The sequence below is a fragment of the Mesoplodon bidens genome (assembly GCF_964165515.1).
Source record: "Mesoplodon bidens genome assembly, chromosome: 3".
Lineage (NCBI taxonomy): Eukaryota > Metazoa > Chordata > Mammalia > Artiodactyla > Ziphiidae > Mesoplodon > Mesoplodon bidens.
Window position 1 is genome coordinate 151,667,428 of NC_138178.1, and position 16,464 is coordinate 151,683,891.

Here is a 16,464-nt window from a genome sequence, read left to right on the forward strand (position 1 = left end):
TTCCAGCACACACATAGAAGCTAGATGTAGACCTTCCTAGGATTTCCAGTTTGCTCTGGACAAGTCCTTCGTCCTAACCTTGGGGGAACAGTGAGTAGAAAGCATTCAGTGATTGCATGTGTGAGGATTGTAAACAAAGTTTGTGTTGGGCCCTAATCTTCGCTGAGGTAATTTTGGCTAGCATGTCAGAAGGCCAAGCAGCTGAAGTAACTACAGTCTCTCCTGAAAGGAAACAGATCTGCTGCAGTTAGCAGCTGAAGTGAAAGTCATCAGTGTTTCTCTGGTACTTCTGTCTTCTAAATGATAGCTTGATCAGATTTCCTTGTTTCCAACCTAGACCACCAAGGAGAAATCAGCTGGCTTCATCAGTGATGTTGCTGAGGTGCTTTTTACTATATGTGTGGAGTTCTGTTTCCCCCTGAACATCTGGGCTCATCCTAGCCGGTCAGTGCATCTATGCCAAACTCTGTTGGACCTCACTCATTTGTTCTGGGCTCCAGCCACTCCTGTCTTGTAGTTGAGAAAAGCCTGACCTTCAATTTGGTCTCAAAGTTCCTTTGTAGGATTTATCTGTTTCCTGCCTTGGAGGCTTTTGCACACCAGAAATTAGTTGCTATAGCAAAAGCCATACTTTTGTACTAACTGATAAGTATGTTTTTAAGGGCCTCCAAGGCAGAAAAACCTTTCTGTATCAATACAGAGGTTCTTGTGAAAACTCAGTACTTTTTCTGTCCATTTCCCCAAGAAAGTTGTGTAAAGGTTCCAAAAGTTAAGGTATAAGAGTAGGAAACATGATTCTCTATTCTTGCTTGATTTCCCCCCCGCCCCCCACGCCATGGTAATAATGAGAAAATAAGTAGGATTCTCCATCTCTGATTCTTTAAATAGGAAAAAAAGAAATCTCATGTACCGGGTAGAAGGAATCTTTACTCAGTGACTGTATGATGGGCTTCATTTTTCTTAGCCATCCTAATAGAAGGATCCTCAAAGGCCACTTTGAGAGAGGCAAACACACGTTTGCTAGGTGCACCATTCCGTCTCATAACGGTATGTTGTTTTGGATTTCTGTAGCAAAGTGCAGGCCCGAATAGCATTCTCTGCCTATCTCCAGCATGTTCAAATCCGACTGATGAAAGACACCGGAGGTCAAACGTTCAGTGCCAGTTGGGCTGCCAAAGAGGATGAACAGATGGTGAGGCTCTTCTTGTTGGAACTTTTTTACTTTCCCTTACTCTCCCTCCCTCCCTCCCTCCCTCCCTCCCTCCCTCCCTCCCTTCCTTCCTTCCTTCCCTCCTTCCTTCCTTCCTTCTTTTCTTTTCTTTCCTATACTAAGATAAAGAACAGTATACTTGTGGTGAAAGAATTATTCCACAGTATAGCTTGCAGATTTCTCTTATTTTCTGTGAGGTGAATCTTGGATCTGGAGCCATGTTCCTCACAGTATGTGTTGAGGGCATTAATTTACTTCATTCTGAAAATGGAAATTGATTGCTCATTGGATGTCAGGCCCGTGCAAAGCCCTAGAAAGGAATAACAATTTGCAGAGTCCTGTCTCAAGCAGCTTCACATTTTATTAATTCTTTGATACAGGCACTGTCATCTCCATTTGCAGATGAGGAAACAAAGACCTAGAGGAAGGGGGTAACTTGCCTGTTGTCCTGTAGCTCATATGTGCTGAAGCTGGAACTTAAACTCAGATGTTGCAATTGTACATTATTTGCTCTTGCACTATTTCCATGGGTCATAAAGCATTTGTTTTCTGTCCCGGGGGGTCAAGTTAGCTCTTTGAAAATCAACACTTTATCATGCGCCCTCTGAGAATGTACCATCCTCCATTTTTTCTTTACTAGTTGTCACTTTATAAAATTCTTAGATTACTGGAAACAAACTTGTGTAATAATTTTTACTGTATATTGGTCATTCGAACCTGCCTAAAATTTAATATACCAGCAATGTTTTTCTTTTTGGATCAGAATGACAGGGAGCTTCAAGGTCTTTGGTAAGGTCAATGCATATAGAAGAAACCACAGCCCTTCCTTCGGCTTTTTAACCACAGGGATCTGTCACTGAAAAGAGAAGGACCATTAAGTCTGAGAAAGCTGCATCCTTTCCAGCTCAGTGGTGATCCTACTGTAATTTTCAGTTCTCCACATATCAGAGGTGTACAGTATGCTGGGCTTATTATGAAAGCATGATGGATATCCCAGAAAACAACTTGTGAATTTAAAGTAGCCAGTACAACCCAGAGATAAAACCTTGTGTGTTGTGAGTAATTTTTCAACCATCAATGGAAAATGTTAGCTCTGCTCTTTCCAAGTGGAAAATTGAAACTGCCTTTTTGAGAGTCAGTTTGTCTGCTCCACTGTGAAAAAATAATGTTTTAATATAACAGCTTAAACCAGCCTATAGTAAAGACAGCAGAGTAGACCTATGAAATGCAACACTCTGGTTATGAGACTGTTTCTTTATGTTGGAGTAAACTGTCACCAAAGGACAGTGAACCAAAATCAAATTCAAGAAGAAAAAAATAGCTCAGAAGAGAATAACTATTGCAACTGCTGACTTGGAATTCACACAGGATTTCTATGGAGCTTTTTATAAGAATATATAGGATCATCACTGCAGAACTTAGTGTCAGTTGTGTGCATTCCTATTTGAAAATCTGTCTAAACAACAAACCCTAAGGCATTACCTGATGATGGTGGCAGTGGTCTTGTTTATGAGGAAGGTAAGTGTAGAATTGCCTTCTCTGATCCAAGTTAGGTTTAGAGCTCCTTTATCATGTAATTCACAGAAGGCACATCGACAGAAGTTCCCCAGATCCATCATCTTCAGGCAATTTTACTGTGTTTGGGGGTTGGGTGCAGGGAACTATTATCTCTAAGGCCCTTGGCCTTGCAAAATCTCTCTCTGAAGCATTTGTGATGTTATGAATGATCTGATTGGTATCTGTTCAGATTTCAAAATCCTTTGCCCCGTCTCAAGCGAGATGTATCCCTTCTACCCCTTAATGACCTTTCACTATGCCCTCCTTGCTAACCCCCAACTCTAAAAGCACACTTATTCTTGGGGAAGAAAAAACAAATACAAAGCTATCGCCTTGCAAGCCTGGTAACAGTTCTTTCTTTCCATTAGTCACTAAACTTTTTAAATCAGTAGTTTCTGCTCTTCACCTGTATTCTTCAGTATCCATTCGTTTCTTTAATCTGCTTTTTTATTTATTTATTTTTTTTAACGGTACACGGGCCTCTCACTGTTGTGGCCTCTCGCGTTGCGGAGCACAGGCTCCGGACACGCAGGCTCAGCGCCGTGGCTCACGGGCCCAGCCGCTCTGCGGCAATTGGGATCTTCCCAGACCAGGGCACGAACCCGTGTCCCCTGCATCGGCAGGCGGACTCTCAACCACTGCGCCACCAGGGAAGCCCTCCATTCGTTTCTTAACCTCTACTTTCTGTCCGCTTTACTCTGCTGAAAGTGGTTGTGGTCCTTTCCTGCTCCAGCCTCTTGGAAGCTGTGACATGGGAGCCTTCCTCCCTTGGCTTGCATGACACTGTTTTCTCCCGTGTTTCTTTCTACATTTCTGATGTTTCTGTCATGGTTTGTTGTTGTTGTTGTTTGTTTGTTTCTGATTCTTCCTCCTCTTTCTGATCTCTGAGTGTCAGTATTTCTGTGTTCTTTCCCCCCCTTCTCACCTTGGATGACTTGATCCACGGTTTTCGTTTCCTCTACCTGTTACTTTCCCTAAGTATCGTTCTCTGACCACCCTATAGGAAGTGATAGCCGTACCTTGCACTATTATAGTACACTATGTATATATGAATTGTACTGTTACAGCTACTACTTTATTACATACTTATTTGCACACATACTTGATTTTGATTTTCCCACTGCCAGCTGGTTAAAGGAAGAGGATATGTTTGTTTCGTTTTGTTCTTGTCTTACTGTATCCTTGTTATACCTAGTATGTTTGCTCTGGGTCTTATTTGTTGAAGTGTGTAGTATACCTCTTCTTATCTCTCTATTGTGTAATCCCCTTATGGCTTGTCTTCTGTTGCTTAAGCACAATCCCTTCTTTTCTTCCCCCAATGACTCTTTAATTTATAGGAGCTTGTGGTTCGTTTCCTCAAGCGAGCATCAAGTAACCTCCAGCACTCACTGAGGATGGTGTTACCCAGTCGGAGACTGGCACTTCTGGAGCGCAGAAGAATCCTGGCCCACCAACTGGGTGACTTTATCATTGTGTACAACAAGGTAGGTGGTTCATCCGTTAGTCTTGTGCTTTGGATTGCCACGCACTGTCCGAAGCAGGCTAGAAGCCTCTGTCCAGCTGGGCGGAGAGGTTCTTCTTCCCTTTTGGCATTATCACATGCTGTGTGGGACATTATGGGGAGCAGGACGTCACTCCCTAACCCAGCTGGTCTGAAAAGCTACTTATTACCTGTGAAGGCCCAGGGGCTGTTGTTCACTCTCATCCAAAGGCACATCCCTGTTGAGTGCTGTTGCACCTGAGATGAATCCTGGGCTATGTGAATTTGCATTGTCATTATTGTGCCTGGAGACAGTGGTGAGTTGACTATTTGAGAGCAAATTTGAACTGTGGATTTAATACAGTGACACAGTCTTCCTTCCTGAGAGAGTTACACTTTGTTCTCTAGAACATTTTACATAGTGACTTCATTTTACAACCAAGCCCAGAAAATAGACTATTTAGTGAGAATAGTCTGCAAAGCATCTTTTATCCAAGGGTCTTAGAATGCTTTAGAAATGTCATTTTGGGGTGGAGGGAGCGGGGAGCATGGTCATTTTTCAGAAAGGAAAGCTGAAGCCTGGAAATTTAAATAGCTTTTGTGAAATGTGTGGAATGGTCAGTACAGTATCAACACACCAAATCCATAGCTACATAGCTACTCCAGCTCTGTTGAGAATTTTGGGACAACTTACATAAGTGAAGAATTTACTCAGTTTGGTTGCTGCTATAGGGGTGTCTCCCAAGACCTATCTTTCCTCTCCCTAACTGTAACAAAATACAGTGTCTCTGTTGTCATTCTATTAAAGCTTCAAGTGTGACCACAGACATTACCAAGCTCTTTTTTCACTGGGCTACCTGAGTAAAAAGTAAAAACATGATCAAAATTTATATTTATTATGCAACTCTTACTTGGAAACTCTAAAATGTTTCATGAAATAATGACAGAAAATAATATATCAGATTTATAGGTGGCAAAAGTACATGGAGGAATTAAATGTCTTTACTGTAAAGACAAATTAACCCAAGGGTAATGAAACCAGACGATGAAGTATGCATTTATCAGGAGTCAGTTTTATCTTGTTTTTCTGTGGGGTTGGGGACTGGACAGGAAACAGAACAAATGGCTGGAAAGAAATCGAAGAAGAAACTTGAGGAAGAAGAGGAAGATGGGGTGAATACAGAAAACTTTCGGAAGTTCATCAGACAAGCAAGGTAGAAGACATTCTTAAGAAAAAGTATCTTATTCTGTCTTCCACACTGCCCCATTGATTCCCAGTAGCCCCTTGTTTCTAACATATGGATGTGAGTAAAATCACTCTTAGAAGGAGAAGAAGGGTTTCATAGGCTTGATCTCTCCATATCTCAGCCAATTATTGGCTGTTGTCATGGTTTTAGTTATCAAAACACTGCTGCTGGGCATCTGGGATGTATTTCTAGACAGCTTCAAAGTACACACCACTCTAAAGGCTGAGGGAGCACTTCGGAAAGCTGAAGTTAGAGGTTTCTAGTGTTTACTGGATCTGAATTTATCCCTGACCTATTGATGCAGTAGAGATGACCACATTTTGCCTACGTTGAGTGGGCTGAGGAATTGGCAGTTTCTCAGCCCTGTAAGGGTTACGCCTAATGTATATAAAATAAAACAAGTCCTTCATGCTTAAGGTTAGCTTTTAGGGGTTGAAAAAATCTCAGCATTCAGCTCTCTATCTTGATACAAATTAGCCAGGCCATTCTTTGCTACTTTGGAGACCTTGGGGTTTACTCTGAGATTCATAGGAGCAGTTTCCAAGTTTGTCATTACAGTGTATTCTGAAGATAGGTTATAGGTTCTTTGTAATATTGCAGGAATATTTTGCTTATTTGAAGGCCACTTATCTGGAACATAGCCAGGCTCCAGGAAAAAAATGCAAAAGGCCAGTGAGGAGCTGCTACAGATTTTATAAAATCCATGCATAATATGTTTACTGGAAGAATTCTATGGGCCCTCATCTGTTTCCTTACACTTTCCATTTTGTGGATGTTCGTAAAACGTGCATATAATTTCAATATTTGAAGTGACCTAGAGACCATCTCGTTCAGTTTCCACTGTATAGATGGTTAGGGAAATCTTCCTTGGTTACGCTGGTGAGTTTCCGTATTTATGACAAAGTGGCTTCTTTAGTGAATATACTCCAATTATCTAGAAGTGGGGTGGACAAACTGCCAAGAACCAGATAATAAATGTTTCAGACTTTGTGAGCTACATGTGGTCTTTCTAGCATACTCTTCTTTAAAAATATGAAAACCGTTCTTAGCTGGGAGCCATACAAAAACAGCCTGCTGGTCAGGGTTGGCCCACTCTCCGTAGTTGGTTGACCCCTGATTTAGAACATGGCTGTCCAATAGAACTTTCTGTGTTGTAGCTACTGAGTACTTGAAGTGTGGCTAGTGTAATCAAGGAAATGAATCTTTAATTTTAATTCATTTAAATCTAAATAGTCACATATGACTAGTGGCTACTATATTGGACAGTGCAGATCTAGAATATTCACTGTGGAATGAATAAAACCTTGTCATGCTTTAAATTTTTCAGACTGCTTCATTTATATTTCTTTTTTTACCATCTATTAATAGGGAGTTTCCAGCTTGTGCTTTTCATTGTCCCCTTCTTCAGCTTACTCCATTTTCATAATAAAATCTGGTAGAAAGATTTTCCAGAACACCTTCCTGTTCTGACCATACTTTCTCTCCCCATTTCAGTGAGGCTGAACTGGAGGAGGTGTTGACTTTTTATACCCAAAAAAACAAGTCTGCAAGTGTCTTCCTGGGGACTCACTCAAAAAGTTCTAAAAACAGCAACAGTTTTTCTGATAGCAGGGCAAAGGCTGGTAAGTATATTGGTTAATTAATGAAAAATAAGAAGAACAAGTGAAAAAATGAGATGTGCAAAGGGGAACCAAAAATAATATGTTGCCTAAGCACTAATAGACTCCAAGGTGGTAAAATTTTGCAGTGTGTGGGTAGGGGATGAGGAGGCCTTATATTTTTGTCCTAAAAGGGCAAGAGGGACATGGTCTAATTTTTTTTTCATGATAGTTAACATCAGAGAGCTGTTTTCAAGACAAGCTAATAATACCTAACATTTAGTGAGCGCTCATATTACTGTCTACTGGACGTGATCTTATTTTTTTACTTCCAAAAACCATATGGAGTAGGTGCTATTATAAAACTTCTCTACAGATGAGGGAACAGAGCTGAAAGAGACAGAGTAACTTGCCCAAGGGTGCCCTGCACCAGACAGTGGAACAGGAATCTGAACTTTAGTCTACCTGACTCAAAGCTTGTGCTCTTAGTCTCTGTTCTTCTGCCTCTCCTAATGATTATTTCTCACTCCTGTTAAATTTTTTGGTTCCTCCAGCTCATCACCATTTGCATTTGGGGTGGGAGAATTCTTTGTTATGTGGGAAATATTCCATACCTGGTGGGATGTCTAATATCCATAGTCCCAAGCCCTAAATGCCACCATCTTCCTTCAGTCATTGTGATAACCCAATGTTCCCACACATTTCAAAACTTTCTCACTGCTGGGGAACTCCACGATTGGGACTTTGGAACTGATGTGGACCAAACTATCTAGTTCATGTCATATGATCAAAAAATAGCAGCAATACTCAGTTATAAACAAAGCTTGCGCTTCAAGTGTAAGATTCACTTAAAATCTAGATGGAAGCATAAGACATAGGTAATCAATATACTAATTTTGTAGTATGCTAACCTCTAGATTCAAAGATGTAGATTTCTTTGCTCCTCTTAAGGCTATCATAGTCTAATGTGGAAAGAGCTGGGGAAACTGATCATTTAAAATGTAGAGTGAGTTTTCCCAAGGAAATGGTGTTACTGTTTTAATAACTGATTAGCTTCAGAGGTTAGTCTACAAAAGCCTATTTAGCTCACTGTATACTTAGAGTATTGTATTAGTAGAAATACTTCTGAGTCCAGCCCTCTTCTTTGAGCTTTCCTAACTTATCTGAGTTCTAAAGCTAGTTTATCCATTCATTCATTCCTTCTACATATTTTTAATGAACACCTATCATGTGCCAGACATTGTGATAGTTGCTAGAGATACAGGGACCAGGACTGTCACAGTTCTTGACTTTATAATATTTATTGTCTGCTGGATGAAGTTGGGTGAGTAAATACAGGAAGAAGGCTGGTAGGATCTCTGAAAAGACCCTCTAACAGTGTTGGGAAAGGGAGGCTGAGGAGTTTTTGTAATGAGGTTGGGGTAGGGAAAAGTGGGCTAGGCAGGTGAAGTCCTAGCTTGGCATTCAGGTAGTAACTTCTCCCCTGGTAGTAATGGAGAAGCCCTAACAGCATGTACTAGCAGCACCTGTTTGTACAGATGCGTCCTCGGAAATTCTGGGGTTCATGTGTTAAGGACTACCTTTACATAATAATGTCTATACCTAGCAATACCAATCAAGAATAACTACAGGGGCAGTAGGAAGGCCTCAATCAAGGGAACAACAGTATGACATTTGATAGTATCTGGACTCGTTACAAACATGAGCAAACAAATGTGTGACAGTATTACCAGTGCTGGTGGTGATGGACGGAAGAGAATTCATATGTCTTTACTCTTTCATTCTGAAAGATGATCTGTAAAATGGCCAGTCTTAAGTTTCTGTATGAACCTGGCCCTTGAGAAAGATTTTTGGAATATTTCTCTAAATATATGATTAGTTCTGGCTGTTCTGTCTCAAAATTCTGCAGTAGAAAAAAAAACTAATTTATTACGGTGGAAATTTATTTTATTAGAGTGATTCTGTTATTGAATATACTGATCAATCTATCTAATAAGCAAACTCATTCAGCTTATTCAAGTAAAGCTGAGGAGATTAAGATACAGAGCTGTTGCAGTATCCAGGTATCATGCCAACAGATATTGGGGCTGTTCTTTCTATCTCTTGGCAGTTGCCTGGTCCAGATATATTATGACTTCTTCGCTCCACTGTGTACCACCGACCAGTTTGGTCTCTTAGCTCCCCAAGTCTGAATTCTTGACAGAGGCATCTTACTGCCCTTACTCATTTTCTTTCCCAGGCATGTCGTAGCTTGTTGGCAGTCCATGGATGGCTGCCCTGGGTTTTGGTATCTTTTCCTGATTCAGTCAGCTGGAGCTGGGGTTGGGGCTAGTTGGGAATCATTTGGTTGGTGTCCCACTCAACAGGGCTGTGGGCGTGGCCATCCTTGGAAAAGTGTGGTGAGAAATGCAATGGTTCCTAGCATTTATTACTAGTTGTGTTATATTTTGGAAACCAAATTATGTGTAGAGCAATGCTCTAGCATTTGATTAGTAACAGAGCCTAAGCTCAGTATTTATTTCTTATTTCAGATCACCCTGAAACGATGGAAGAAGTGAAAATAAAGCACCCCAAGAAGCAACAAGCAACAGAAATTCACTCTGATAAATTATCTCGTGAGTGACTTCAAACCTACATAGATTTGCTGCTCTCTGATAAATCTCTAAATGAAAAAAAGTCATCAGATATTAAATGATTTTCGGGCGTGTGACATTACTCCAAAAAGCTCCTTTTCTTTGTTTTTCCTTTTCCCTTAGAATTTCCTTTTGTCTACTGATAGCCTATTATCCTTCCAAGGAATTTCTCACTTTCTTAATGTTTAAAATTCTGAGCACTTTTTTTCTAGAAGGGTGAAAATCAGAGGGAGAGGAGTTAGCTGTCATTACCAGAAACTTTGTCCTGATGCCCTAACGTTTGTAAAGCACCTGCTCTGGTTGATGGAGGTAGTCCCAGCACCAGCTTTCAGAAGGGACTAAAAATAAACTGTTTCCATTGCCACAGTGTCTCAGTGGGCAGTATTCATTAAGTTCATGATGAATCTCATTAAAGTTTGTATTTTTCATTATGTCTGTTTCATGCTAAGATTATTTTGATGTTTAAAAATGTTTGCTTCATGTTACATACAGAATTTACATTAATTTTTCCTAAAATGATCTGTTTTTGTTTGTTTGTTTTTGTTTTAATAGGATTTACCACTTCAGCAGAAAAAGAGGCTGAATTGGCCTATACCAGTCCTTCCTCTACTTCTTTCTCTGGTCCTGCTGCTACTCTTCTGCAGAAAATTCCCAATACCCATTTGTCATCTGTTATTACCACCTCTGACCTCTCACCAGGGCCAGGCCACCGTTCTTCTTTATCTCAGATTCCTCCAGCTATCTCCAGCATGGCTCACCAGCCAGCAATTTTACTGAGCACGGTCCCTGACAGTGCTTCTCCCTCCATCCATCCTGGGACACAGAACATACTGAGCCCCGCTGGTCTGCCGCGCTGTCGATCAGGCAGTTACACCATTGGCCCCTTTTCCTCTTTCCAAAGTGCTGCGCACATCTATAGCCAGAAACTGTCTCGTCCCTCTTCAGCAAAGGCAGGTGAGTGAGAGAATGAAAGGCACTCCACAATGTCAGCTTTTCCCCAGCCCCAGTTAAAAAAGAATGCCATCTCTTCCCTTTGCCTTTTCTTTTGAAAGGTAAAGGGACACAGGGTGCATAGTTCTGATGTGACTAAGGAAGAGTCTTGCATTTGGTCCACTGGCACTCATTCACTGACAAGAAAATGAAACAACTTCTTTTGGGTGCTGGGGATAAAGAAATGAGTAAGGCAAGGCTTCTGTTTACTGGGAGCTTACAGGGTAGTCAAGAGATAATTGTGATATTTGTCTTTTTACTGTTGAGTTGTAAGTGTTCTTTATATATTCTGGGTACAAGTCCCTTGCCAGATACATGATTTAGAAGTATTTTCTCTCATTCTGTTGAGTATGTTTTTTCTAAGAATTTTATAGTTTAGGTCTTTTATCCATTTTGATATAATTTTTGTATATGGTGTGGCATAAAGGTCTTAACATCTCTTTTTTTGCATGTAGTTATTCAGTTGTCCCAGCACCTTTTGTTGAAAAACTGTTATTTTCCTGTTGAATTGTCTTGGCACTCTTGTCAAAAATCATTTAATCTTAAATGTAAGGGTTTACTTCTGGAGTCTCAATTCTATTCCACTGATCTGTATATCTGCCCTTATGCGAGTACCACATTGTCTTCATTACTATAGCATTGTAGTAAGTTTTGAAATCACCAAGGGTGATTCTTCCATCTTTGTTCTTCTTTTTCATATTGTTTAGGCTATTCTGGATCCTTGCATTTTTGTATGAACTTTAGGATCAGCTTGTCAATTTTTGCAAAAATAGGCAGATGGGATTTTGATAGGGATTGTGTTGAATTTGTAGATTAGCGAGTATCTTAACATTGGTCAGATTTTTAAACACCTGAGTAATATCCATGTTAAGGTGAGTTACAGTTAAGCTATGTTTTATAAACAGCCAATCTATATGTCTTAATCATTGTCTGATTTCAAATGAAATGGATATTGTAATATGGAGCTTGAATCAGAGATATGAAAGGGTCTACTTTAATAAGTCATCATATGAATATGTACGTATATGTGTATTAGTGCTAATTCTGAGTGATTATTCTTATGATTTAATCTTCTAAAATCAATAATAATTATGTTCTGGTTTAAATTTTTGAGAGAAATTCAGTAAGGTCAGTGTCTCCTGTACCTTGTTGTTGTCATCAAAACTTCTTTTTTTAAACCTTCCTTTTTTTCATACCTCTCGCAGAGGAGGATAAGGAACGGGAGAAGCTAGTCAATTCAAAAATATTTCCTAATTTCCGTTGTGATTTCTTTCTTGACCCATGGATTGTTTATAAGTATATTGTTTAATCTTCACATAGTTGGCATTCTCTATTTTTTTGTGATTGCTTTTTAGCTTATTTCCACTGTTGTCAAAGAACATATTCTGAATGGCTTAAACAGTAGTAGACAACAATATATAGATAACAACATATAGTTGACAACAATATACTTGACAACAATAATATCCTATAAGTGATTGGAGTCAAATTTTTCTGTGGTGTTTGAATAGTTTGGGGATGAGGTTAAGATGTTATTTTGAATTTAGACTTTTTCAAGATAAATATACAGTATCAAGTTTCAAAGGTCACCACTGAAAAAATTAAAATATGGAAATTTAAACATGTGGGAAGAAGAAAAATGGATTGGCTCGGGGGAAACACCCACAAACATAGAAGCACACAAAGCTTAGAAAATGCAAGAAATGGAAACTTAAAAGATGGTAAACCAAGTCCTAATATATCAAGAATCAAATAAATATAAATGGGCTGAACTTGTTAGAAGAGTGTCAGATTGAATTTTTAAAAAATCTAACTGTATGTTGTTTACCAACGAAAGACACATGTAAAGATAAGGACGTAGGATGGTTGAAAGTAAAAGGATGAAGAAAGAAATACCATGTAAATACCAACCAGAGTAAAGGTGGTGCTAATATATGCTAACTTAATTTAGTATATATTAGCTTATATTAGGCTTTAAGAGAGAAAATTTTCTTAACAGATACAGAGAGTAATTACATAAAACAGAAAGTTTAGTTCAGCAGAAAGATAAAACAGTTCTAAGTGCAGCTAACAAAATAACCTCCAAATAAATAAAACAAAAATTGATATAACTAACGAGGAATCTACAAATCCACTGTCTTAGTGGGAGATTTCCACATATTTCTGTCCAATACTAGTAGATACACAGATTTTGTAAATCAGCAAAGATAAAGAGAATTTGAACAAGATGATAACTTTATCTATTGCTCATTCATAATACTCTGTACCCAATAATTAGAGAAAACACCTTCTCATGCACACATGATACATTTATAATAAACAGTCATGTCCTACATCATAAGACAACAGATTTCAAAGAGTTGGTATCATACAGCAACATTCTCTGTCCACACTGCAATTAAATTGAATGTCGACAGCAACGATACATAACAAATCCTTATGTATTTCAAAATTTTAAAGCGTTCAGAGAAGAGATCATAATGGAAATAAATGTAAAACTATTAGAATTGAAAGACAGTGAAAAAACTTCATGTTCAGATGTGTGGAGAGCAATGAAAAACAGTATTTGGAGGGAAATTTACTGCCTTAAATACTTATATTTGAAAAGAAGAAAGGCTAAAAATTAATGTGCTAAATATCTGATTTCAGATGTTATAAAAGCAGCAATATTATAAATCTAAATAAAGGAGAAAGAGAGATAAGAGTAAAGATAAAAATCAAAGACAAGAGTAAAAATTACAGAATTCAAAAATAAAGTACAGTAGAGAAAATATCAGAGCCAAAATGTTCTTTGAAAAGCCTAAGAAGGTGGACAAACCTCTGGTGAGACCGATCAGGAAAAGAGAGAAGATATGGATAAATAATATAAGGAATGAAAAGCAGACAGAAAACACAAATGTAGCATAGGTGACAAAAATATTAGAATACTGTTAACCACTTTATTCCAATAAAATTGAAAACCTATGCAAAGTAAGTAAAATTGGTTCAAAAAGATGAAGAGGGACTTCCCTGGTGGTCCAGTGATTAAGACTCTGCATTCCCAATGCAGGGGGTCTGGGTTCGATCCCTGGTCAGGGAACTAGATCCCGCATGCATGCCACAACTAAGATCCCGCATGCCGCAACTAAAAAGATCCCGCACATGGCAATGAAGATCCCGCGTGCCCCAACTAAGACCTGGCTCAGCCAAATAAATAAATAAATAAATATTTTTTTTTTTAAGAAAAGAAAAAAATTTATTAAAAAAAAAAGAAGATGAAGAAATCCTGAATGGTCCTGTAACTATTAAAATAAGTTATACAGTAGTTTAAAAATCTCACAAAGAAAACTTGAGGCCCAGATGGTTTTATAGATGAGTTTTGACAATCTTTCAAGGGAAAGATAATTCCAATCTTAAACTCCTCTAGAGCATGGAAAAAGAGACAACAGTAATAACTCTGTGTGGCTAGTTTAATCTTGATAACAAAACCAATTAAGGACAGTATTAGAGAGGGAAATTATAGATCAGCTTCATTTATGAACACCAATGCAAAAATTCTAATCAAAATATGAGCCAGCCACATCTAGCAACATATGAGAGAGATTAGATCCCATGAACAAGTTTATCCAAGGAATACAGAAGGGGTTTAACAGTAGAAAATCTATAAATGTCGTTTGTCACATCAGCAGATTAAAGGAGAAAAACTGTATTTATCCTCTTAGTAGATGCAGAAAAAGAATTTGGTAAAATTCTGTACTCGTTCATGATAACTCTCAGCATACTAGGAAGAGAAGGAAACCCTCTTTATTGAAAATGGGTGTCTGCCAAAATCTCACAAGAGATATCAGTCTAAATGGGGAAATGTCAAAAGCATTCCTTCTAAGGTTAAGAGCAAGAAGAGGATGCCCACTGACATTTCTTCTATTCAGTGTTTTACTGGAGGTCAAGAGCCAGTATAATAAAACAAGAAAAAGAAATTAAAAGCGTCAGGATCAAAAGGGAGGAAATAAAATTTATTTATTTGCAGATAATACATTATCTACATAGAAAACTGAAAATAAGCTACAGATACACTTGTGGCATTAAGTGCATTCACATTGCTGTACAACCACATCACCAAGAGAACAACATGCATAAAAATGATAAGCTATCTAGGGATAAATTTAGGAAAGACTTTTATAAGGAAATTTTATAAGACTTTGTTTAGAGACAGAGAAAACCTAAATAAATGAATAAATAGAATGTGCATGGATAGGAGGACTTAATATCATAAATGTTTCAGTTCTCATCAAATTGATCTCTCTCTGGATTCAATACAGGTTCCAACCAAAATCTCAAGTTTTGTTGTTGTACTTGACAAGCCAATTCTAAAATGATAATGGATAGGCAAAAGACCAAGGATAGTGAGAACTCACTGAAGAAGAAAAAAGGGTGGAGGAGTATCTTATTAAGAATATAAAGATATGATCATTAGAAAATATAGTATCTGAAAAGGTACAAAGTGACCAGTGGAGCAGAACAGAAAGTTGGAAGCAATCATACAGATAGATGAAAGTTTGATATATGACAGATGGCTTTGCAGATAGTGGAAAAGGCTGCATTTCTCAATAAATGGTGCTGGGATAATTGGTTATCCATCCAAGAAGGAAAGTGAAATTAGATCTCTGCCTCATACTATCCATATAATCACTTTCAGGTGCAAAACTTTAAACTTCTAGAATAGAATAAGGGAGACCATCTTTAACACCTTATTGTAGGAAACAAAAGTAAAAACATAAGCAAGGTTCCTTCAGTAAGAAAAAGACAACCCAATAGTGGTATCAGAAAAGAGGTAACATGTGCTCAACATGATTATTAATCAGATGAATATAAATGAAGAATGCAGTGAGATTTTACACCCTCTTAAAAGAGGGAAGAATTAAGATACTTGACAGTACTAAGTGTTGGAGGGGATGTGGGTCAGCAGGAGCGCTTATATTTTATGGTAATGTATCACATACATTTGAAAATTCACATAAATTTGAAAATTATTGTTATCACATACATTTGAAAATTCACATAAATTTGAAAATTCACATACATTTGAAAATTGTTGTTATCACATACATTTGAAAATTCACATAAATGTGAAAATTCACATAAATTTGAAAATTGTTGTTATCACATACATTTGAAAATTCACATACATTTGAAAATTCACATACATTTGAAAATTGTTTTTATCACATAAATTTGAAAATTCACATAAATTTGAAAATTGTTTTTATCACATAAATTTGAAAATTCATATACTCTGTGACTCAGCTCCTAGCCGTATACACAAGAGAAGTTCTTCCACATGTGCACCAGGACATGTATGCAAGAGTGTTCACAACTGCACTGTTTATAATAGCGATAAGCTTGAAATAGCCAAAATAGCCATTAATGAGGAATAGAAAAATAAGTTGTAATGTATTTCCAAAATGGAATACCAAGCAACAGATAAAGTTAATCAATTTCAGCTATACTTAGAAAGGATAAGTCTCGGAAGTATGGTATTGAGTAACAAAAGCAAGTCCCAGGAAATTACTACAATAGATACCATTTTTATAGAGCTCAAAAACAAACAAAATTAACTGTATTTTGTTTAAGTATGCATACACAAACACACACAGAAACAAAGAATAAAACTATATTTAAAAAAAAAGAAGGGGGTGAATGATAAGGGAAGATTAAGGATGAGGAGGAACACATGGGTTGGTAATGTGACTCTTGAATTGGGTAGTCAGTT

At 37.9% G+C, this 16,464-nt stretch overlaps 1 protein-coding gene across 10 annotated transcripts in view; it reads left to right on the plus strand.

The window, feature by feature from the left end:
• Window positions 1-16,464, plus strand: part of TTLL5 (tubulin tyrosine ligase like 5) — a 310,875-nt gene that overhangs the window by 115,918 nt on the left and 178,493 nt on the right. For all 10 annotated transcript variants that reach the window (XM_081229115.1, XM_081229114.1, XM_081229113.1 and 7 more), the window contains 6 exons: window positions 1,072-1,192; window positions 4,105-4,251; window positions 5,358-5,461; window positions 6,989-7,116; window positions 9,624-9,707; window positions 10,278-10,679. In XM_081229115.1, the coding sequence (XP_081085241.1) occupies window positions 1,072-1,192; window positions 4,105-4,251; window positions 5,358-5,461; window positions 6,989-7,116; window positions 9,624-9,707; window positions 10,278-10,679 (986 nt within the window). The remainder of the gene's footprint in view (window positions 1-1,071; window positions 1,193-4,104; window positions 4,252-5,357; window positions 5,462-6,988; window positions 7,117-9,623; window positions 9,708-10,277; window positions 10,680-16,464) is intronic.